The sequence below is a fragment of the Mustelus asterias genome, chromosome 8 (assembly GCF_964213995.1).
Source record: "Mustelus asterias chromosome 8, sMusAst1.hap1.1, whole genome shotgun sequence".
Lineage (NCBI taxonomy): Eukaryota > Metazoa > Chordata > Chondrichthyes > Carcharhiniformes > Triakidae > Mustelus > Mustelus asterias.
Window position 1 is genome coordinate 133331150 of NC_135808.1, and position 25075 is coordinate 133356224.

General features: G+C 45.7%; 1 protein-coding gene across 1 annotated transcript in view; it reads left to right on the top strand.

Moving 5' to 3' along the window:
- Positions 1-25075, top strand: part of spata1 (spermatogenesis associated 1) — a 55464-nt gene that overhangs the window by 27343 nt on the left and 3046 nt on the right. Inside the window, exons 4-11 of the mRNA XM_078218986.1 lie at positions 6721-6774; positions 6873-7437; positions 8336-8483; positions 8598-8670; positions 9526-9646; positions 15749-15874; positions 18655-18827; positions 24737-24835. Of these exons, the coding sequence (XP_078075112.1) occupies positions 6721-6774; positions 6873-7437; positions 8336-8483; positions 8598-8670; positions 9526-9646; positions 15749-15874; positions 18655-18827; positions 24737-24835 (1359 nt within the window). The remainder of the gene's footprint in view (positions 1-6720; positions 6775-6872; positions 7438-8335; positions 8484-8597; positions 8671-9525; positions 9647-15748; positions 15875-18654; positions 18828-24736; positions 24836-25075) is intronic.

The window sequence follows — 25075 nt, forward strand, 5'->3', positions numbered from 1 at the left end:
TCGAGTCTGCATCGATTCTCCAACAAAGCATCTTAACTAGGCTCCATCCCCACATGTTTACCCTGCTAATTCCCCAAACCTACACATCTTTGGTCACCAAGGGGCAATTTAGCATGGCCAATCCACCTAACCTGTAGTTAGGGCTGTTGAGATTAAACCACATTGCTGTGCCTCTGGAGTCACATGTAGGCCAGGCCGGGTAAGGACGACAGATTTCCTTCCTAAAGGACATCAATGATCAGATGGGTTTTTCCGACAATGGTTTCATGATCCTCAGTAAATTCTTAATTTGAGATTTTTACTGAATTCAAATTCCACCATCTGCCGCGGCGGGATTCGAACCCGGGTCCCCAGAATATTAGCTGAGTTTCTGGATTAATAGTATTGCGATAATGCAACTAGGCCGTCTGGGGGGAGAGCAGCATAACCTCTGTCCAAACCTGAAGTGAGAGAAAGCAGCAAAGAAAGTGAAGGCCCTGATCTAAAACTGTTACACTCAGTGAATCCAGAAAGTTAGAGAAGACAAGAAGCAGAGGTACGGGTTTCTGAGGTTTGCATTGAGCTTTACTGGAAAACTGTTGCAGTCAAGAACTGAATGTTCAAAGTGAAAGTCAAGCAGAGAATTGGATAGATTCTGGGTCAATACTTTTGTGAACACGGGTAGCCCAGCCTGCAGCTGATCAGCCGCAGTGTAGGGAAGAGCAGACTGTGAGTAGCAGGTTCAGTATCATAAACTGAAAATTGTACTTATACTTGCAAGGAGTGTTCAGTCTGTGATAACCCCCCTGAGATCCATGGGGAAATCACTGACTGACCTCCCCATGGAGCTCATTGAGTATGGGTCCCCCTGGTAACAGGCAATGGCTGGAACTCATTACCTGAACCTTTTATAAGGCAGGCCCAGAACTGGGCCTGCTGAACTGTAGCCCCAGCAGGGACCAGAGTGCGTATAGCACACTAGTGGTTTTACTTTGCATTCTATAACCAACTAAGTTACTTTCTGGTCAGGCTTCCACACTAGTGGTTTTAGAACAAAGAAAGAACAAAGAAAATTACAGCACAGGAACAGGCCCTTCGGCCCTCCAAGCCTGCACCGACCATGCTGCCCGACTGAACTAAAACCCCCTACTCTTCTGGAGACCATATCCCTCCATTCCCATCCTATTCATATATTTGTCCAGACGCTCCTTAAAACTCACTGTCGTATCTGCTTCCACTACCTTCCCCCGGCAGCGAGTTCCAGGCACCCACCACCCTGTGTGTAAAAAGAACTTGCCTCGTACATCTCCTTTAAACCTTGCCCCTCGCACCTTAAACCTATAACCCCTAGTAATTGACTCTTCCACCCTGGAAAAAAGCTTCTGACTATCCACTCTGTCCATGCCTCTCATAATCTTGTAGACTTCTATCAGGTCGCCCCTCAACCTCCGTCGTTCTAGTGAGAACAAACCAAGTTTCTCCAACCTCTCCTCATAGCTAATACCCTCCATGCCAGGCAACATCCTGGTAAATCTTTTCTGTACCTTCTCCAAAGCCTCCACATCCTTCTGGTAGTGTGGCGACCAGAATGGAACACTATATTCCAAGTGCGGCCTAAGGTTCTATAAAGCTGCAACATGACTTGCCAATTTTTAAACTCAATGCCCCGGCCGATGAAGGCAAGCATGCTGCATGCCTTCTTGACTACCTTCTCCACCTCCGTAGCCAGTTTCAGTGACCTGTGTACCTGTACACCCCGTCCAAACTATGTTACTTTCTGGTCAGGCTTCCTGAGTCATCACACAGTCAAACAGAGGAAGTTGATGCTCGTTGGGTACAAGGGCTTCTGTTGAAGGAAGACGCTTACAGACTGTCCTGTTGGGATTGAGTGGTCGGGCACCCCTTGGGTAAAGGAGATGATTCAGGCCAGGAAACCTGGAAACTGTTAAAGCAGATTAACCTGATTCCCCTGGATTACCTGACTTAATTATACAGGCAGCAAATTTGAGGATCCGATCTTGCCGTTCAGGGTGAAGAACATTCGGGGATTTTGTTCAAATGGATGAACAGTTTCATCTCTGGTTTAATGTGGAATTCTTTACAACTGCAGTTTTCAGACAAGCCACTGGATGGCAGCAGCATCCCAGGTTTGATCATGGACATCACCAGCACCAGTTCTACGTCAGTGGAGAGATCCCATTGAATCTTCTCGGAGGCCAAATAAGATAAATAGGAACTGGAGGAGGCCATTCAGCCCTTCGAGCCCCTTCTCAACTCTCAGAGAACCCTTTTCTCAAGGGCAGTTAGGGATGGGCAGTTAATGCTGGCATAGCCAGTGAAATCCACACCTTGAATGAATAAAAAAAACCTTTCTGCCTTATATGCTGCTGTTACCTGTTTAAGTATCATTGCATGTTTAATCTATTTGTGACTTTAGGGTGGCACAGTGGTTAGCACTGCTGCCTCACAGTGCCAGAGACCTAGGTTCGATTCCGGCCTCAGATCACAGTCTGTGCGGAATCTGCACGTTCTCCCCGTGTCTGCGTGGGTTTCCTCCGGATGCCCCGGTTTCCTCCCACAATCCAAAGATGTGTGGGTTAGGTTGATTGGCCATGCTAAATTGTCCTTTAGTGTCAGGGGATTAGCTCGACGGGCCGAATGGCTTTCTTCTGCACTGTAAGGATTATTATAACACTGTGAACCCTATTATTTGGAGGAACAAAAAATGATAAAGGATTTTTAAAAATTGTTTCATGGGATGTGGGTGTCGCTGATTGAGCCAGAATTTATTGCCCACCCCTAATTGCCCCTGAACTGAGTGGTTTTGTTTAGGGGGACAGTTAAGAATCAACCACATTGCCAGACTGGGTAAGGACGGCAGATTTCTTTCCCTAAAGGACATTAGTGAACCAGATGGGCTTTTAACAACAGAAAATTATATTTTCATGGCCAGGTTTAGACAAGCTTTAGATGGTAGATTTATGAATTGAATTTAAGCTACCAGCTGTGAGAGACACGGACAGAATGAATAGCCAGAGTCTTTTTCCCAGGGTAGAAATGTCAATTACAAGGGGAGACAGGTTTCAAGTAAAAGGGAGGAAGTTTAAAGGAGGTGTGAGAGGCAGGATTTTTACACGGGGTGATAAGGGCATTTACCTCCCTCTGTGTAAAAATCCTGCCTCTCACATCTCCTTTAAACATTCCCCCTTTTACATTACACCTATATCATTCCTATCCTGGGAAAAAGACTTTGACTATCCATTCTATCTGTGTCTCTCATAGCTTGTAGCTTAAATTCAATTAATAAATCTAGCAACCTTAAACACACCTTTCAATGTTACCCGAGTTGCAACAATGACTGTCAGTTACTGGTGGAGTAATGTCACTGCAAAGTATTCCAGAGGCCTGGGCTAATGCTGTAGTGGCACAGGTACAAATCCCATTATCAAAGAACAAAGAACAGTACAGCACAGGAACAGGCCCTTCAGCCCATCAAGCCTATGCTGACACCTTTTGTAAACTAAAGATCTTTTGCCTCTACGCATTTTGTTTTCCCTGCTGCAGTGACTGGGTGCTGTGCAGTCTGCAGCTGCCTGTGTGGGGACAATAACCTTCACAGTGATTGTCCTGAGAATCTCCCTCTGCTGCGTTGCTGGAGTCTGTGCCACGTGGAGTGAAATCATTGCAATCCCCACACTGCCCCACGAGGCACTACCTCTCTGGTGAACCTGACCATTCATCCAGTGGAGCTGATGGACAGCTCTTGTGAGCCATCTACATTCAGGGTTCTTCTGCCCCTCTGCAGCCCTTTACTTCCCTCAGCAGCGCCCCCAGCCCTTCCTCATCAAACAACAGTCTTGTTGAAGTTGTACAAGACATTGGTAAGGCCACGCTTGGAACACTGTGTACAGTTCTGGTCACCTACTATAGAAAAGATATTATTAAACTAGAAAGAGTGCAGAAAAGATTTACTCGGATGCTACTGGGACTTGATGGATTGAGTTATAAGGAGAGGCTGGATAGACTGGGGACTTTTTTCTCTGGAGCGTAGAAGGCTGAGGGGTGATCTTATAGAGGTCTATAAAATAATGAGGGGCATAGATCAGCTAGATAGTCAATATCTTTTCCCAATGGTAGGGGAGTCGAAAACGAGAGGGCATAGGTTTAAGGTGAGAGGGGAGAAATACAAAAAGGTCCAGAGGGCCAATTTTTTCACACAGAGGGTGGTGAGTGTCTGGAACAAGCTGCCAGAGGTAGTAGTAGAGGCGGGTACAATTTTGTCTTTTAAAAAGCATTTAGACAATTACATGGGTAAGATGGGTATAGAGGGATATGGGCCAAATGAGGGCAATTGGGATGAGCTTAGGGGTTTAAAAAAAAGGGCGGCATGGACAAGTTGGGCCGAAGGGCCTGTTTCCACGCTGTAAACCTCTATGACTCTACAACAAAACTGGAGTCAATGGGAATCAGGGGGAAAATCCTCCACTGGTTGGAGTCATATCTGGTGGTTGGAGGTCAGTTGTTTCAGTTTGGGGGCATCACTGCAGTTCCTCAGGTTAGTGTCCGACCATCTTCAGCTGCTTCATCAATGACTTTCCCTCCATCAGAAGTGAGCTGTTCACTGATGATTGCACAATGTTCAACACCATTCACAACTCCTCAGGGGAAAATGGTGCTGATTGGTTGACAAGTTGACTCTGATTGGTTGAGATATACATACATTCATCCAAGTAGAAGGAATATGTCCCAGCTTTGCACATTTTAGAATTACCCAGGAACCTGAGGAGCCAATAACTTCCCGTTGCTTTCTCCATGGCAACACCTCAGCCAATCAGAACTGACATGCAAAACCAATCAGCACCTTTTCCCTGCAGTATAAATTGTTGTGACTGTTTGAAATTTGGTGTTCTTGCATTTGTCCTGATGAGTGTAACTTTAACCACATGATATTGCTGAGGTCTCTGTTCCCTCCAATTCTGGCCTCTTGCATATCCCTGATTTTCATTGCTGTGGCTGTGTCAGGGTTTTAAACTCTGAAATACTCTCGTGAAATCTCTCTTTAATCCTTTAAAGTCTACTTTTCTGACCAAACATTTCTTCACCTGTTCTGACATTTCCTTACATGGTTTGAAATTCACGTTTTGTTTCATAATTCTCGCGGGAAGCACCTTTGGATGTTTTACTGTGTAAAAGATACATATATATACATTAAGTGCACATTTTGCCTTCCTTATGGAACATACTACTGATTCATGTCTACGTGTTAAAACATTGCAGTACTGAACAATACATGCGAATGTACAAATTAGGAGCTGGAATAGGCCACTTGGCCCCTCGAGCCTGCTCCACTACTTAGTATGATCATGTCTGATTGGAGGGGGCAGGGCCTCAGCTTACCGGAAAGCCGGCTGCTCGCACCAGAGGGCGCAATTGCACCGATCTGGTGCGAACCCGATTTTTCACCGCTCGTCTGCCCATCAGCCGGCATGACGAGTCAATAAGATTGCCCCCAAAGACTCTGCGCCCACTGCCTTTGGAGGAAGCGTGTTCCAGAGACTTGCGACTCTCAGAGAGAGAAAAACAAATTCTCCTCATCTCCGTTTTAAATGAGTCATCCCTTATTTCTAAACTGTGACCGGGATTCTCTGATCTCATTCACCCCACCACCACTGCCAACGAGACCGGAGAATTTGGCGCTCAGCCCCCAAGACTTCATTCACTGCAGTGGGACTGGAGAATCCCAGCCATGGGCGAGGTTGGAGAATTCTACTTGTAGATTCTCTGACAAGAGGAAACATTCTCTCCACATCCACCCTGTCAATACCCCTCCGCATATTAAAAAGCTTTTGATCAAGTCACTTCTCGCTCTTCTAAACTGTGGACATAAGTCTGACCCGTCCAACCTTTCCTCATTAGACAACCCGCCCATTCCTGTTATTAGTCGAGTGAACCTGCTCTGAACTGCTTCTAAAGCATTGGCATCTTGTGTCCTTGTGCACCAGTCACTGAAGGTAAGCATGCAGGTGCAGCAGGCGGTAAAGAAGGCAAATGGTATGTTGGCCCTCATTGTGAGAGGTTTCGAGTACAGGAGCAGGGATGTGTTGTTGCAATTATACAGGGCCTTGGTGAGGCCACACCTAGAGTATTGTGTGCAGTTTTGGTCTGCTTTTCTGAGGAAGGATGTTCTTGCTCTCGAGGGAGTGCAGCGAAGGTTTACCAGGCTGATTCCGGGGATGGCGGGACTGATGTCCGAGGAGAGATTGACTAGGTTAGGATTGTTTTCGCTGGAGTTCAGGCAAATGAGGGGGGAATCTCATAGAGACTTATAAAATTCTAACAGGACTAGACAGGGTAGATGCAGGGAGGATGTTCCCCATGGTGGGGGAGTCCAAAACCAGGGGTCACAGTCTGAGGATTCGGGGTAGACCATTTAGGACGGAGGTGAGGAGACATTTCTTCACCCAAAGAGTGGTGAGCCTGTGGAATTCATTACCACAGGAAGTAGTTGATGCCAAAACATTGAATGTATTCAAGAGGCGGCTGGATATAGCACTTGGGGTGAATGGGATCAAAGGTTATGGGGAGAAAGCAGGATCAGGCTACTGAGTTGGATGATCAGCCATGATCGTGATGAATGGCGGAGCAGGCTCGAAGGGCCGAATGGCCTCCTCCTGCTCCTATCTTCTATGTTTCTATTGATGGCACCTCATTTTTATAATAACTTCGAAACCATCTTTTCAGGTCCGGGCAAAGCAAGAATTGGAACTCAAAGTGAAATCTTTTGCCCCTCCCTATGTGAGTAGACCTGTTATCAGTAATGGAATTATAATTCAGCAATATCCTTTGTTTGAATCTTTCTCTGGATCTAATTGGAACCCACTATTCTTTCTTAGGCTCCCCAACCTGAACTCTACTTGTTACCCGGTGCTGGCAGGAGACATCCGCATCACACATTCACACCCAAAGGTCAACCACTCCCTGCAGACGATTTTGGAACGTACGCACCCCACCCAAGACCGAGAGATAGAGGCCTGGATGAGAATGAGTCTTCAGGAGAATTGAAATCTTCTGGTCGTTCCTCCCAAGCTCATGTTGCTAAGAGTCCTGACGTACACAGCGACTGCCTGTCATATGACAGGCCGCAGAATACAAACCATGAGGAGAATGCAAAGCCAAGGGATTGTAAAGCCGATGATTTTCCACAACAAGCTCACCGCACCAGGAGCCCCGACATAACTCCTCTCCATCAGAGAAGCCCAGATCTGGGCCGAATCACTGACTCCAGGGAATTTAAAGCCAGCGGTTTCTCACAGGACATCCAGAGTACAAGGAGTCCAAATTTAAGTAACCGCTGGGAGCAGGAGACACCCAGCAAATCCCTTCAGAACACAAGACAGTCCAATCAGAAAATACTCAGGAAGCAACAGCAGGAGCATCGGGTGTGCCAGGGAAAGAAAGGTTCTTGAGTTGGAGATTAATAGAAATCTTAGGCACAGTTGGAGGCCATTTTTCACAACATAGAAACATTGTAAATAGGAGCAGGAGGAGGCCATTCGGCCCTTCGAACCTGCTCCACCATTCATCACGATCACGGCTGATCATCCAACTCAGTAGCCTAATCCTGCTGTCTCCCCATAACCTTTGATCCCATTCGCCCCAAGTGCTATATCCAGCCGCAGCTTGAATACATTCAATGTTTTGGCATCAACTACTTCCTGTGGCAATGAATTCCACAGGCTCACCACTCTTTGGGTGAAGAAATGTCTCCTCATCTCCATCCTAAATGGTCTACCCCGAATCCTCAAACTGTGACCCCTGGTTCTGGATTCCCCCACCATCGGGAACATCCTCCCTGCATCTACCCTGTCTAGACCTGTTAGAATTTTATAAGTCTCTGAGATCCCCCTCCCCCACTCATAGAATCCCTACAGTGCAGAAAGAGGCCATTCAGCCCATCAAGCCTGCACCAATAACAATCCCACCCAGGCCGTGTCCACATAACCCCATGTATTTACCCTACTAATCCCTTGACACTAAGGGACAATTTATCATGCCCAATCAATCTAACCTGCACATCTTTGGATTGTGGGAGGAAACCGGAGCACCCGGAGGAAACCCACGCAGACATGGGGAGAACGTGCAAACTCCACATAGACAGTGACCAGAGGCCAAAACTGAGCACTGCAGTGAATCAGGAGCCTGGATTATGTGCGGAGGATTTCGGATTGTCTCAGAGATGAGAATCCAGTCAATTCAAACACACTGCTCCTGACAAACTGAGAAAGAGAAGCTAAGTAATTGTACAAACACATTTACCCAGTTCTGTTGTTGTAAGTGACTTTTATTTTTTTTGCAGAAGCTGCTGCCATGGGGGTTGCGCAGAGGGACATCAGTTTGGTTTCAAAAGAAAGCAGAATTCCGAGCAATAGCACAAGGGATTCAGGGATACCAGAATCACTGGACGAGAGAGACTTGGAATATTACGAAAATCAGAGAAAGAAGAGGTGAGAATCTTTGAGAAACTCACTATTGATCAATTTCTATTTGTTCTTGATGGATTTGGTTCCACAATTGTCTCAACGCTCCAGTTCAAGAACTGTTCCAATTCTGCATTACAGCCAGCAAGTAAATAAAGCTCCAGAGTCTTTCAATGCCGGACAAAAAAACAATCGGGCACTGAATATGTTTCTGGTAATGTACAAAACTGGATTGTCCTCTTCTGAAATAAAAGCAAAATACTGCGGATGCTGGTAATCTGAAATAAACACAGAAAATGCTGGAAAATCTCAGCAGGACTGGCAGCGTCTGTCGAGAGAGAAACAGCTTTAATAGCCCTGATTTTACTGACACAGCTGCCCTGAAACCGGGGCGGGCGCGGCTTGCAGAGCGGCATTCCCTGTTAACCTCGGGCGCGATCCTACGAGCCTCGGGCAACCATGCCGGTAAAACCAGGGCCAATGTTTCATGTCCTTATGACTCTTTTTCAGAGCTGCTCTCTTCGAATTGTTTAATTCCCTCATCATTTTATCGAGGCTTTACACCATCCAGGAATAAGCAGCCGATGCAATATCACAAGCATCCACTTCCTCCGTCACCGACGCACAGTGGCAGCAGTGTGCACCATCTCAAAGATGCACTGAGGCAACACACCAAGGCTTCTTTGACCTTCCAAACCCGCGATCACCACCATCTAGTAGGATAAGGGCAGCAGATACCTGGGAACACCACCACCTGGAGGTTCCCCGCCAAGCCACTCACCACCCTGACTTGGAAACATATCAGCCATTCCTTCACTGTCACTGGATCAAAATCGTGGAACTCCCTCCCGAACTGCACTGTGGGTGTACCTACATCACATGCACTGCAGTGGTTCAAGAAGGTGCTCACCACCACCTTCTCAAGGGGTAATTAGGGATGGGTAATTAATGCCATCCAGCGCCCCCCCCCCCCCACCCCGCACCCCCCCTGCCGATTGTATGAAAGGAACACAATGAATTCTGTACTCCCCATTGTAAATTTTCACCTGTGTTTGTTTTTGCTACTTAGGTACAGAGCGATGGCTATTCACCAATGACACCTCCGGTTACAAAGCATTATTCCCTTCCTCCTCCACCACCTCTACCAACTTTCAATCTAAAGCCACAGCTTGAATCAGCTCCAACAGACAGTAAGTAGTTGGTGTAAGACCAGCGATGCTAGCTTCATTTTGTTAGAGAAATAAATTGATGGACCGATGGCCCAAAGCTCTAATCAATCCTCTCGGTTGTGAGGCGCGGGAGGATGGAGGAAGTGAGGAAGCTGCAAAATGTTGTCCAAAGCTTGTTTTTCACGTGGAACCTGATGGAGACGCTCAGTTCCCACTGCTCAGTTCCCACATTGGGTAAACGATAAGACCTCAGCAGACTGGCTTCTGGGGAGAAGATAGAATCGTTGCCCTTAAACTGAGAGTAGCTTGCTGGGCCATCTCAGGAGGATTAAGAATCAATCACATTGCTTGGGCCTGGAGTTATATGTGGGCCAGGACTTTCCACCCTGTTCCTATCCGGCGGGTTTGGTGACGGGAGTGGAAAATCTCACGAGAGGCCCAAACCGTGATTTACACAGGCAGGAAATCTCGCTGCGATTATCCACTGCACCCCCCGGCGCCCCGACAGCAACATAACGGGAATTCTGATGTGATACCATTGTAATAAATTTGAATTTCATTATCAGGCCTCTACACCCGATAAGCCATTCCCCCCACCCCGCACCCCGTGAGCTAATCCAGTCACATTTACGTGGGAGCACACTGGCGTGAACTGCGGAAAGTCTCCCACAGCGTGAACCAGGCGAGCAGACATCCCAGAGGAGCTCAGGTGACCATATTCCCTCAGAGGGACGAGGGTCATGGCTGGGCACTGCCAAGGGACTGTACCCTGGCACTCTAGTGCAGGTTAAAAAATAGCACCCCAATCTGTAAAATACCAAGCTGTTGGTGGGGTGGGTGATGTGGAGGGGCACACCCCTTTAAGCTTTTTGCAATATGTTCCATTAGTACGCCAGAGAAAACCACCGTTGACCTTAATTTCAGGGGGGGGTTGAAGTATAAGAGTCAGGAAATCTTGCTGCAACTGTACAAGGTACTGGCGAGACCAGACCTGGAACAATGGGAGCCGTTTTGGTTCCCTTATTTATGGAAAGATTTTATTTCTTTGGAGGCAGTTCAGAGAAGGCTCACCAGGATGATCCCTGATGTGGAGGGATTGTCTGATGAGGAAAGGTTAAACAGGTTGGGACTCATTGGAGTTTAGAAGAACGAGAGGTGACCTCATTGAAGCACATAGGATTGTTAAGGGTCTTGACAGGTTAAATGCTGAGAGTTCCTCCTCATGGGAGAGTCTAGGACCAGAAGGGATAGTCTCAGAATAAAGGGCCGCCAATTTAAGACTGAGGTGAGGAGGAATTTCTTCTCTGAGGGTTGTGACTCTTTGGAACTCATTGACTCTGTCCCCAAAACTCTGTGGCATTGTGCATATTTAGGACTAAGATAGATAGATTTTGATTAGTGATAGAATCAAGGGTTCTGGGGAAGGGGCAGGAAAGTGAGCAAGGGGAATGTTGGATCAGCCATGATCCTATTCAATGGCAGAGCAGGTTCGAGGGGCTGAATGGCCTCCTCCTGTCCCTATCTCCTATGGTCTTAGTCACACCTCTTTTCCTGCCCACTGCCACACGACTGCGAAAAGGTAAAATTCCACGTGTAGGCCAGACCGGGGAAGGACGGCAGATTTCCTTCCCTAAAGGGCATTAGTGAACCAGATGGGTAGTTGCCATGGTCACCATTACCAATTTTATATTCCAGATTTATTAATTGAGATTTACCAGCTGCCATGGTGGGACATGACCCTCGAGTCCTAAGAGATTGAGCCTGGGCCTCTGGGGTATTCGTCTGGTGTCATTACCACGATGCTACCATAGAATCATAGAATCCCTAGTGCAGAAGGAGGCCATTTGGCCTATCGAACCTGCACCGACAACAATCCCACCCAGGACCTATCCCTGTAACCCCATGTATTTACCCTTCTAGTCCCCCTGATACTGAGGGGTAATTTAGCATGGCCAATCCACCTAACTCGCACATCTTTGCACTATGGGAGTAAACCGGAGCCCCCGGAGGAAACCCATGCAGACACGGGGAGAACATGCAAACTCTACACAGACAGTGACCCAAGCCGGGAATTGAATCCGGGTTCCTGGCGCTATGAGGCAGCAGTGCTAACCACTGTGCCACCGCGCCATTGAACTACATGTTTCAGGGACACGGTGAGAAGGCGATGTCTTGAGGAGTGTACATATTACAGAGAAGGAGATGCTGTAAGTCGTAAAGCGCATCAAGATAATAAATCCCCGGGACCTGATGAGGTATATCCCAGGACGTTGTGGGAGGTTAGGGAGGAAATTGCGGGTCCCCGAGCCGAGATATTTGAATCATCGATAATCACAGGTGAGGGGCCTGAAGATTGGAGAGTGGCAAATGTTGTGCCTTTGTTTAAAAAGGGCTGCAGGGAAAAGCCTGGGATCTACAGGCCAGTGAGCCTCACATCTGTGGTGGGTAAATTGTTGGAAGGTATTTTGAGAGACAGGATCTACAGGCATTTAGAGACGCAAGGACTGATTAGGGACAGTCAGCATGGCTTTGTGAGTGGAAAATCATGTCTCACAAATTTGATTGAGGTTGTTGAAGGGGTAACCAAGAAGGTAGATGAGGGCAGTGCAGTTGATGTTGTCTACATGGACTTTGGCAAGGCCTTTGACAAGGTACCGCATGGTAGGTTGTTGCATAAAGTTAAATCTCACGGGATCCAGGATGAGGTATCTAAATGGATACAAAATTGGCTTCTTGACAGAAGCCAGAGGGTTGTTGTAGAGAATTGTTTTTCAAACTGTCGACCTGTGACCAGCGGTGTGCCTCAGGGATCAGTGCTGGGTCCACTGTTATTTGTCATTTATATTAATGATTTGGATGAGAATATAGGAGGCATGGTAAGTAAGTTTGAACATGACACTAAGATTGGTGGCATAGTGGACAGTGAAGAAAGTTATCTCCAATTGCAACGGGATCTTAATCAATTGGGCCAGTGGGCTGACGACTGGCAGATGGAGTTTAATTTAGACAAATGCGAGGTGATGCATTTTGGTAGATTGAACCAGGGCAGGACTTACTCAGTTAATGGTAGGGCGTTGGGGAGAGTTACAGAACAAAGAGATCTAGGGGTATATGTTCATATCTCCTTGAAAGTGGAGTCACAGGTGGACAGAGTGGTGAAGAAGGCATTCGGCATGCTTGGTTTCATCGGTCAGAACATTGAATACAGGAGTTGGAATGTCTTGTTGAAGTTGTACACGACATTGGTAAGGCCACACTTGGAATACTGTGTGCAATTCTGGTCATCCTATTATAGAAAGGATATTATTAAATTAGAAAGAGTACAGAAAAGATTTACTAGGATGCTACCGGGACTTGATGGATTGAGTTATAAGGAGAGGCTGGATAGACTGGGACCTTTTTCTCTGGAGCGTAGGAGGCTGAGGGGTGACCTTATAGAGGTCTATAAAATAATGAGGGGCACAGATCAGCAAGTCAATATCTTTTCCCAAGGGTAGGAGAGTCTAAAACCAGAGAGCATAGGTTTAAGGTGAGAGTCATAAAGTCATTGAGGCTTACAGCATGGAAACAGGCCCTTCAGCCCAACTTGTACATGCCGCCCTTATTTTTTTAAAAACCCCTAAGCTAATCCCAATTGCCCGCATTTGGCCCATATCCCTCTATACCCATCATACCCATGTAACTATCTAAATGTTTTTTAAAAGATAAAATTGTACTCGCCTCTACTACTACCTCTGGCAGCTTGTTCCAGACACTCAACACCCTCTTAACCATTAAGGGAATTAAGGGTGATGGGGAGCGGGCGGGTAAGTGGAACTGAACCCACTATCAGATCAGCCATGATCTTATTGAATGGCGGAGCAGGCTTGAGGGGCCAGATGGCCTGCTCCTGCTCCTATTTCTTATATCCTTATTATGTTCTCTGTATGAAAAAATTGCCCCTCTGGCCACTTTTGTATCTCTTCCCTCTCACCTTAAACCTATGCTCTCTAGTTTTAGACTCCCCTACCTTTGGGAAAAGATATTGACTATCTACCTTGTCTATGCCCCTCATTATTTTATAGACCTCTATAAGGTCACCCCTCAGCCTCCTACGCTCCAGAGAAAAACGTCCCAGTCTATTCAGCCTCTCCTTATAACTCAATCCATCAAGTCCCAGTAGCATCCTAGTAAATATTTTCTGCACACCTTCTAGTTTAATAATATCCTTTCTATAATAGGGTGACCAGAATTGCACACAGTATTCCAAGTGTTGCCTTACCAATGTCTTGTACAACTTCAACAAGACGTCCCAACTCTTGTATTCAATGTTCTGATCAATGAAACCAAGCATGCCGAATGCCTTCTTCACCACTCTGTCCACCTGTGACTCCACTTTCAAGGAACTATGAACATGTACCCCTAGATCTCTTTGTTCTGTAACTCTCCCCAATGCCCTACCATTAACTGAGTAAGTCCTGCCCTGGTTCAATCTACCAAAATGCATTACCTCGCATTTGTCTAAATTAAACTCCATCTGCCAGTCGTCAGCCCACTGGCCCAATTGATCAATTGGAGATAACCTTCCTCACTGTCCACCATGCCACCAATCTTGGTGTCATCTGGAAACTTCCTAACCATGCCCCCTATATTCTCATCCAAATCATTAATATAAATGACAAATAACAGTGGGCCCAGCACTGATCCCTGAGACACACCGCTGGTCACAGGCCTCCAGTTTGAAAAGCAACTCTCTACAACCATCCTCTGACTTCTGTCAAGAAGCCAATTTTGTATCCATTTAGACACCTCCCCCTGGATCCCGTGAGATTTAACTTTATGCAACAACCTACCATGTGGTACCTTGTCAAAGGCCTTGCTAAAGTCCATGTAGACAACATCAACTGCACTGCCCTCATCTACCTTCTTGGTTACCCCTTCAAAAAACTCAATCAAATTTGTGAGACATGATTTTCCACTCACAAAGCCATGATGCTGACTGTCTCTAATCAGTCCTTGCGTCTCTAAATGCCTGTAGATCCTGTCTCTCAAAATACCTTCCAACAATTTACCCACCACAGATGTGAGGCTCACTGGCCTGTAGTTCCCAGGCTTTTCCCTGCAGCCCTTTTTAAACACAGGCACAACATTTGCCACTCTCCAATCTTCAGGCATCTCACCCGTGACAATCGATGATTCAAATATCTCTGCTCGGGGCCCCGCAATTTCCTCCCTAGCCTCCCACAATGTCCTGGGATACACTTCATCAGGTGCCAGGGATTTATCTACCTTGATGCACTTTAAGACTTCCAGCACCTCCTTCTCTGCAACATGTACACTCCTCAGGACATCAATATTTATTTCCCCAAGTTCCCTAACATCGATGCTTTTCTCAACAGTAAATACTGATGAGAAATATTCTTTTAGGATCTCACCCATCTCTTGTGGATCCGCACATAGATTACCTTGTTGATCCTTAAGAGGCCCTACTCTCTCCCTTGTTACTCAGGGGAGAGATACAATCGTGTCCAAAGGGGCAATTTTTTCACACAGAGGGTGGTGTCTGGAACAAGCTGCCAGGGGTGGTAGTAGAGGCGGGTACAATTTTGTCTTTTTAAAAGCATTTAGATAGTTACATGGGTACGATGGGTATAGAGGGATATGGGCCAAATGCGGGCAATTGGGATTAGCTTAGGGTTTTTTTAAAAAACAAAAGGGCGGCATGGACAAGTTGGGCCGAAAGACCTGTTTCCATGCTGTAAACCTCTATGACTCTGTGTTATTCTTTCACAAAATGACTAACCTGTTGGACCAATTGGACCTTTCCTCTTTGGGGAGATCCCTTGGTTTGAACCTAACGACAGGCTCGGCGACACTCTTGTGTGGACTTTGAAGCTTTTCAGTGATGTATGGCTCAATGTAGAATCATAGAATCCCTACAGTGCGGAAGGAGGCTATTCGGCCCTTTGAGTCTGCACCGATTCTCCAACAGAGCATCTTTCCCAGGCCTACCTCCCGTCCTATCCCCGTAACCCCATGCATTTACCCCACTAATGAATGATATTGGTCCAAGTATTTTGCATTTTCTCATTCTCAAAGTGTGTGATAATATTCTGAGCTTCATGTTGAGCTTTTTATTTAAAGAGGAGCAGCTCATTGCAGAGATTAACGTGACAAAACAAGAGAGAAAATGCCTCGAAAAGACCAGGGAAGAACTTGTGAAAAAAGCGAGAGGATTGTTATCACAAAACCGATTAAGACGAAACCAAGGTAAGGAGTTGGAGATGGAGTTTGCGAATTCTCTAAACAACTCACAGCCATTCAATACTTTTAAACTGTAACCCCTGTTGTCGGGAAAGCGGCCAGCATCGATTTGTACACAGCAAGATCCCACAACCACTGGATGATCACTGGAACTGACACAGGGCACAACACCCCTTCTCTTGATTCAAAAGTAGCCTGGGAGCTTTCATATCATTTATCACCCCACCATGGTGTAACTTCTGATTCGAAAGACAGAACCTCCGACAGTGCAGCACTCCCTCAACACTGACACTGGAGCACCAACCTAAATTTGTCGCTCGAGTAACTGCCCAGGACCTTCTGATTCAGGGGTCAGAGTGCTGGGGCAGCACGGTCGCACAGTGGTTAGCACTGCTGCCTCACAGCACCAGGGACACAGGTTCGATTCCTGGCTTGGGTCACTCTCTGTGCGGAGTCTGCACGTTCTCCCCATGTCTGCGTGGGTTTCCTCCGGGTGCTCCGGTTTCCTCTCACAGCCCGAAAAATGTGCTGGTTAGGTGCATTGGCCATGCTAAATTCTCCCTCAGTGTACCTGAACAGGCGCTGGAGTGTGGCAACTAGGGGATTTTCACAGTAACTTCATTGCGGTGTAAATGTAAGCCTGCTTGTGACACTAATAAAAAACTTTAGGTGTGAGGGGAAGAGATAGTCAGCTGTGCTGATTTACATCAATGAGATGGATGCTTAATTCACCAATGGTGATTACTATCCTGTGGGGTGAGAGTCACAGAGTTCATCTAACACTGAACGGCGTGAATGAAGCAAAATCATGTCAGGAGGAGGAGGAGCCATCTTGTTCGACTAACCAGAAATGTCTGTGGTGGGCGGTTGGGCATTAGTACTCTCCCTTTGAATAACAATCAGTTAAAATCATCAGTATAACAGTAATGACTTCAATCAGGCCATTGAGGTTGCCCCATTGGAATATTTTTGATTTGATTTATTATTGTCACATGTATTAGTATACAGTGAAAAGTATTGTTTCTTGCGTGCTATCCAGACAAAGCATACCATTCATAGAGAAGGAAATGAGAGAGTGCAGAATGTAGTGTTACAGTCATAGCTAGGGTGTAGAGAAAGATCAACTTAATGCAAGGTAAGTCCATTCAAAAGTCTGATAGCAGCAGGAAAGAAACTGTTCTCGAGTCGGTTGATATGTGACCTCAGACTTTTGTATCTTTTTCCCTGTGGAAGAGAGAATGTCCAGGGTGCGTGGGGTCCTTAATTATGCTGGCTGCTTTTCCGAGGCAGTGGGAAGTGTAGACATGATTAAAGAATCAATTGATGGGCCAATCAGGGAGTCTTTTCCTGTTATTTAATGGGGAGTATCAGTTCCTCTGGCATTCCCGAAGGTAGGCTGCTGCCTGATAGCACTCTGTGTACTGCTGTTGGAATTGTAAATAAAGGGATATTGGTGACGGGGTTTCTGCCTCCTAAGACTTATTACAATAGCACAGTTTAGGAGTGGCACAGTGATAGTTACTGGGCTAGTAATCCAGAGACCGCGGTTAACACCCTGGAAACATGTTCCAGAAATATTTGTTCTTGCTACACGATATGTACAAATAATTCAGAGTTAAAAGGTTGTGGGTTCAACTTGAGCGAAGAGGACCTGCCAGGGGCAGTAGTTTTCAGCCATCCAGACACAAAACCCAGCCCATCAAATTTGAATTTGCAGGAATTTTGACGGAATGTTGTGGTTCTAGCTTCAAGACGTGAGCATTTGTTCAACTGTCCAACCATTGAATCCGGAGATTAGGGCAGAGGCATCAAATGGCCAGCGTTCAAAGCTATGATCAAGAAAACACTTCAAAGGTGTTCTGAATCTCTCCTTCAAACACTGCAACATTGATATGAATAACTGGGAGTGGCTTGCTGCCAATCATTCAGAATGAGGACAACTTGTCCATGAAGCTGCATCACATTTTGACTCACAATGATGAGGCAAAGCAGCAGCAGAGAAGGAAAGGATTGGAATTGATTTATTATTATCATATGTATTGGGATACAGTGAAAAGTATTGTTTTTTGCGCGCTTTACAGACAAAACATACCGTTCATAGAACACATGGGAAGAAGGAAAGGAGAGGGTGCAGAATGTAGTGTTACAGTCATAGCTAGTGTGTAGAGAAAGATCAACTTAATATATTATAGGTAGGGAAGCAAATCCTGAATTCCGGATCCACCTTTCTCATGGGACATCCTGCCCCATGTTCCCAAAGACCTGTGTTAAGATTCTTCCATGGGATGTGGGCGTCACTGGCTGGGCCAGCATTTATTGCCCATGCCTAATTGCCCCTTGGGAGGGTGATGGTGAGTTGCCTTCTTGAACCGCTGCAGTCCCTGTGGCGTAGGTCCACACACAGTGCTGGTAGGGAGGGCGTTCCAGGATTTTGACCCAGCGACAGTGAAGGAATAGCGATATATTTCCAGGTCAGATTGGACTCTACATTTACATGGAGACCAATGACAGAATCTCATCACCTTTGAGTAGATATCATCTTTGATTTGAGGGAAACACCATTGCTGACAGGTTCAAATCCCACTGCACATAATTGAGTATAAAATCCAGGAAAACAATCCAATTATTATCCTTCGATAGAATCACAAAAACAAAATCACACTTCTGTTTTTGAGCTTTCTGTGTGAAAATTGGTTCTCTTGTTTTCTAATTACAATGGCAAATGACATTTGAATTTTTTCATTGGCTGCCTTTTGTTCTTTCTGTGTTATTCTTTTGTCCGACAGTTCGTGACAAGTGGAAAAAGAAATACTTTGAATCAAAGAAAGTGACCACTCCGTTGGAAGAAACATCGAGCAAGTTACGGCAAGAACTGGAGGCTTATTACCTGAAACTGCTCCAGCAGCTGGAGGCAAGGGACACGAGGAAGCAGTCCAGAAAACCGCCAAGTAATTCTAAAGTAAATACTGCTCATTTCGATCAATTCATTCCATCAGTGCTGGGGTCTCAACTTTTTACCATTTATATCAATGACTTGTGATGAATGGTACGGCAGCTAAATTTGCTGATGGCACAGAGATAGGTAGGATAGTAAGATGTGAAGAGGACGTAAGGAGGCTACAAGGGGATACAGATGGGTTAAGTGAGTGGGCAAACATCTGGCAAATGGAGTATAATGTGGGAAAATGTGAAATTGTCCATATTGGCAGGAAAATTGAGAGACAAAAGCATATTATTTAAATGCTGAGAATTTGCAGAGCTCTGAAGTGCAGAGGGATCTGGGTGTCCTCGTGCATAAATTGCAAAAGGCTAGTATGCAAGTACAGCAAGTAATTAGGAAAGGTAATAGAAATATATATTTTATTGTGAAGGCAATTTCAACACTGGGGAGATTACGTTTCATTTATACAGGGCATTGGTGAGACCACATCTGGAGTACTAGTTTTAAGTTTATTTATTAGTGTCACAAATAGGCTTACATTAACACTGCAGTTAAATTACTGTGAAAATCCCCTGGTCACCACACTCCGGTGTCTGTTCGGGTACACTGAGGGAGCATTTAGCACAGCCAATGCACCCTAACCAGCATTTCTTTTGGATACCTGGAGGAAACCCACGCAGACATGGGGAGAACGTGCAGACTCCGCACAGACACTGACCGAAGCCAGGAATCGAACCCGGGTCCCTGGTGCTATGAGGCAGCAGTGCTAACCACTATGCCACCGTGCTGCCTCACTACCGTGTACAGTATTGATCTCCTTATTGAAGGAAAGATGTAAATGCATAGGAAGCAGTTCAGAGAGGTTTACTAACTTGATACCTGGATTAGGCGGGCTGTCTCATGAGGAAAGATTGGACTGGACAGGCTAAGGTGGAGATTAAAAGAGTAAGAGGCAACTTGATTGAAACGTAAAAGATAATGAGAGGTCTTGACAGGGTGAATGTGGAGAGGATCTTTTTTCTTGTGAGTCCCTGGAATGCTCTTCCTCAAGGGGCAGTGGAAGTAGAGTATTTTTAAGGCAGAGCTGGATAGATTCTTGATAAACAAGGGGGTGGCAGGTTATCGAGGGTAAGTAGGGATGTGAAGTTGGGGTCACAGCCATGATCTTATTGAATGGTGGAGCAGGCTGGGAAGGCTGAGTGTTAAGAATGTTACTCCTGCTCCTAATTCATGTGTCCGAATATAGTCAAGAGCATTATATTGAACCCAGAAAGAAAAACAAAGTTGGTCACATGTTCTTTGTGTTGTGTTGGTAGACCAATAAGAGAATGAGATTTTGATCGTAAGATATTGGCCTACTTGACGAACAGGCTGTGGTCCCACAGGTGTGTGAGAAGGAAGGAGTCTGTTCAACCCCTTTAACCTAGTCAGTCACTTAGCTGATCTGTCCTTCCAACAAGAAGCACAAAACATTTATATGAAGCCTGTACCATAACTATTGAGAATGGGCAATAAATGCTGTCCTTTCTAACAATGCCGACATCCCAAGAACAAGTTAACAAAAACACACCCCAGGGTGCTTCACAATATCACTATGAGCAAAGGGCGGGACTTTCCAGTCCTTCACACTGGTGGCACCTTCAGGTCTTGCTAACATCAACTCCCTCCCCCCACCCCCCTGCCCCCGACAGAAGTGGGACTGGGATATCCCTTCGCAAGCCAATGTTTAAGTTAAGTTTATTTATTAGTCACAAGTAGGCTTACATTAACACTGCAATGAAGTTACTGTGAAAATCCCCTAGTCGCCACACTCTGGCGCCTGTTCGGGTACACCTGAGGGAGAATTTAGCACGGTCAACACACCTAACCAGCATATCTTTCACACTATGGGAGGAAACCAGAGCACCTGGAGGAAACCCACACAGGCATGGGGAGAACGTGCAAACTCCAAACAGACAGTGACCCAAGCCGGGAATCGAACACGTTTCCCTGGCACTGAGGCAGTGGTACTAACCACTGTACCACCGAGCCACCAATGGTGAGTTGTCTCCACTATGGGAGTTGGGGGGGCGGGGGAGGGGGGATCTGTAAATCCCATCCAAAGTCTGACATTGAGACACATGTGGTATTAGGTAAAGTCATCAAAACTTGACCAGGTTTTATAAGGAGCATCTTAAAAAGAGATGGAGAAAGATAGAGAGGGTGAGCAATTTAGGGAGGGAATTGTCGAGTCTGGGGCCTAGGCTACTGAAGGCCCAGCCATCAATGATGAAGTGATTAAATCATGGATCACATCATGACTAAAATCATGGCGATGATCAGGAGGCCAGCACAGATATCTCCGAGGGTTGTGGGAACGGAGGAGATCTCAAACCTAGGGAGGGAACAAGGCGGGCAATTGGGATTAGCTTAGGGTTTTTTAAAAAAAAAATTTGGGTAAATAATGTTGCCAGTGGACCCAAAGAAAGGGAATTCATTGAATGTTTACAGGATGGCTTTTTGGAACAGCTTGTGATGGAGCCCACGAGGGAACAGGCTATTCTGGACTTAGTGTTATGTAATGAGCCAGACGTGATAAAAGATCTTAAAGTAAGGGAACACTTAGGAAGCAGTGATCATAATATGGTAGAATTCAGTCTGCAATTTGAAAGAAGGAAGGCAGAATCAGATGTGAAGGTTCTACAGTTAAATAAAGGTAATTACAGGCGCATGAGGGAGGAACTGACAAAAATCGACTGGAAGCAGAGCCTAATGGGAAAGACAGTAGAACAGCAATGGCAGGAGTTTCTGGGAGTAATTGAGGACACAGTGCAGAGGTTCATCCCAAACAAAAGAAAGGTTATCAGAGGGGGGATTAGGCAGCCATGGCTGACAAAGGAAGTCAGGGAATGCATCAAGGCAAAAGAGAGAGCCTATAATGTGGCAAAGAGTAGTGGGAAGTCAGAAGATTGGGAAGGCTATAAAAACAAACAGAGGATAACAAAGAGAGAAATAAGGAAGGAGAGGATCAAATATGAAGGTAGGCTAGCCAGTAACATTAGGAATGATAGTAAAAGTTTCTTTAAATACATTAAAAACAAACGGGAGGCAAAAGTAGACATTGGGCCGCTCCAAAATGACGCTGGTAATCTAGTGATGGGAGACAAGGAAATAGCTGAGGAACTTAATAAGTACTTTGCGTCAGTCTTCACAGTAGAAGACATGAGTAATATCCCAACAATTCAGGAAAGTCAGGGGGCAGAGTTGAATATGGTTGCCATCACAAAGGAGAAAGTGCTAGAGAAACTAAAAGGTCTGAAAATTGATAAATCTCCGGGCCCAGATGGGCTACATCCTAGAGTTCTAAAGGAGATAGCTGAAGAAATAGTGGAGGCGTTAGTTATGATCTTTCAAAAGTCACTGGAGTCAGGGAAAGTCCCAGAGGATTGGAAAATCGCTGTTGTAACCCCACTGTTCAAGAAGGGAACAAGAAAAAAGATGGAAAATTATAGGCCAATTAGCCTAACCTCAGTTGTTGGCAAAATTCTAGAATCCATCGTTAAGGATGAGATTTCTAAATTCTTGGAAGTGCAGGGTCGGATTAAGACAAGTCAGCATGGATTTAGTAAGGGGAGGTCGTGCCTGACAAACCTGTTAGAGTTCTTTGAAGAGATAACAAATAGGTTAGACCAAGGAGAGCCAATGGATGTTATCTATCTTGACTTCCAAAAGGCCTTTGACAAGGTGCCTCACGGGAGACTGCTGAGTAAAATAAGGGCCCATGGTATTCGAGGCAAGGTACTAACATGGATTGACGATTGGCTGTCAGACAGAAGGCAGAGAGTTGGGATAAAAGGTTCTTTCTCAGAATGGCAACCGGTGACAAGTGGTGTCCCGCAGGGTTCAGTGTTGGGGCCACAGCTGTTCTCTTTATATATTAACGATCTAGATGACGGGACTGGGAGCATTCTGGCCAAGTTTGCCGATGATACAAAGATAGGTGGAGGGGCAGGTAGTATTGAGGAGGTGGGGAGGCTGCAGAAAGATTTAGACAGTTTAGGAGAGTGGTCCAAGAAGTGGCTGATGAAATTCAACGTGGGCAAGTGCGAGGTCGTACACTTTGGAAAAAAGAATAGAGGCATGGACTATTTTCTAAACGGTGACAAAATTCATAATGCTAAAGTGCAAAGGGACTTGGGAGTCCTAGTCCAGGATTCTCTAAAGGTAAACTTGCAGGTTGAGTCCGTAATTAAGAAAGCAAATGTAATGTTGTCATTTATCTCAAGAGGCTTGGAATACAAAAGCAGGGATGTACTTCTGAGGCTTTATAAAGCACTGGTTAGGCCCCATTTGGAGTACTGTGAGCAATTTTGGGCCCCACACCTCAGGAAGGACATACTGGCACTGGAGCGGGTCCAGCGGAGATTCACACGGATGATCCCAGGAATGGTAGGCCTGACATACGATGAACGTCTGAGGATCGTGGGATTATATTCATTGGAGTTTAGGAGGTTGAGGGGAGATCTGATAGAAACTTACAAGATAATGAACGGCTTAGATAGGATGGACGTAGGGAAGTTGTTTCCATTAACAGGGGAGACTAGGACGCGGGGGCACAGCCTTAGAATAAAAAGGAGTCACTTTAGAACAGAGATGAGGAGAAATTTCTTCAGCCAGAGAGTGGTGGGTCTGTGGAATTCATTGCCACAGAGGGCTGTGGAGGCCGAGACGTTGAGCGTCTTCAAGACAGAAATTGATAAATTCTTGATTTCTCGAGGAATTAAGGGCTATGGGGAGAGAGCGGGTAAATGGAGTTGAAATCAACCATGATTGAATGGTGGAGTGGACTCGATGGGCCGAATGGCCTTACTTCCGCTCCTATGTCTTATGGTCTTATGGACAAGTTGGGCCGAAGGGCCTGTTTCCATGCTGTAAACCTCTATGACTCTATGACCTCGGGCGGGATTTTTCGGTTTTCAGGCGACCATGGCCAGGAAACCCCATTGCTTGCCAAGGAGCTAATGGAGGACGGCAAGTGTAAGGGTGTTTCTATGCACACTTTATATTTTGTTCCCAGAACTCTACATATTTAAAAATTATACAGTTGTGAACAAGGCTTGCTGAAGTTTGATTCGCTTGCTGAACAAGAATTTACCTCCACCTTAAAAATATTCAGTGACCCCTGCCTCCACCGCCTCCTGAGGCAGAGTTCTATGACTCTACCGAGAGTCATAGAGGTTTACAGCATGGAAACAGGCCCTTCGGCCCAACTTGTCCATGCCGCCCTTTTTTTTTAAAACCTCTAAGCGAATCCCAATTGCCTGCATTTGGCCCATATCTCTCTATACCCATCGTACCCATGTAACTATCTAAATGCTTTTTAAAAGATAAAATTGTACCTGCATCTACTACTACCTCTGGCAACTTGTTCCAGACACTCACCACCCACAGACCTTTTGCATGGTCTGCCCCCCCCCCCCCCCGCCAAACCCGCTATGATTCCCATGACGGGTGGGATGGGAAAATTCCCCTCCTTATGTCCTCTTCACAACATACTTTCCTATCTTTGTGTCCGAGGTGAGTGACTGGAGACATAGGTTTTGTAGTTACCTAGGAGTTACAGTAGGTTTGAATCTATCTAACATTTCCTCCAGGTAAGCACATCGGAACTGTCTGAAGCCTCTGACTCTGTAACTGGGATCCAAAGACTTTCATGGAGGTTTCCGGGGAGCATGGGAATTGCCCCATCAGAAGTTGAAACATCCTGGGAAATTCCCATGGAGGTCAATGGATCAGAGCATCCACAGGATCCTGATGTGCATCTCCAGTTGTACAACTGGTCTCCAAAGATCTGGAGACCAGAAGTTACCTTTGGAGTACTTTGTAATGGTTGAGGAGGTATAATAAATGTCTGTATAAATTTAAACATTAATGATGTTCTCTTCCAGAATGAGTTAATTATTCAGATTACAACACTCAAGCATGAAATGGATCAGCTGTACAGAAGTGTGGAAAATGCCAAAATGAAGCTAATTACTGAGATAAAGGTATGATTGTCTAGTGATCTACAATCGTGCCACGCAAGTCTCTAAAACTAGCACCAAGATCATTTTCATGAAAACATGACTGACTTCGAGCAACATAGATATGTTCCTGAATAGGTTTGGTATATATTGAACCATAGAAAAGTTACAATGCAGAAAGAGGCTATTCAGCCCATCATGTTTGTGCTGGACAGAAAAAGGGGGTAGCCGCATATTTTAACCTCACTTTCCAGCACCTGGTCC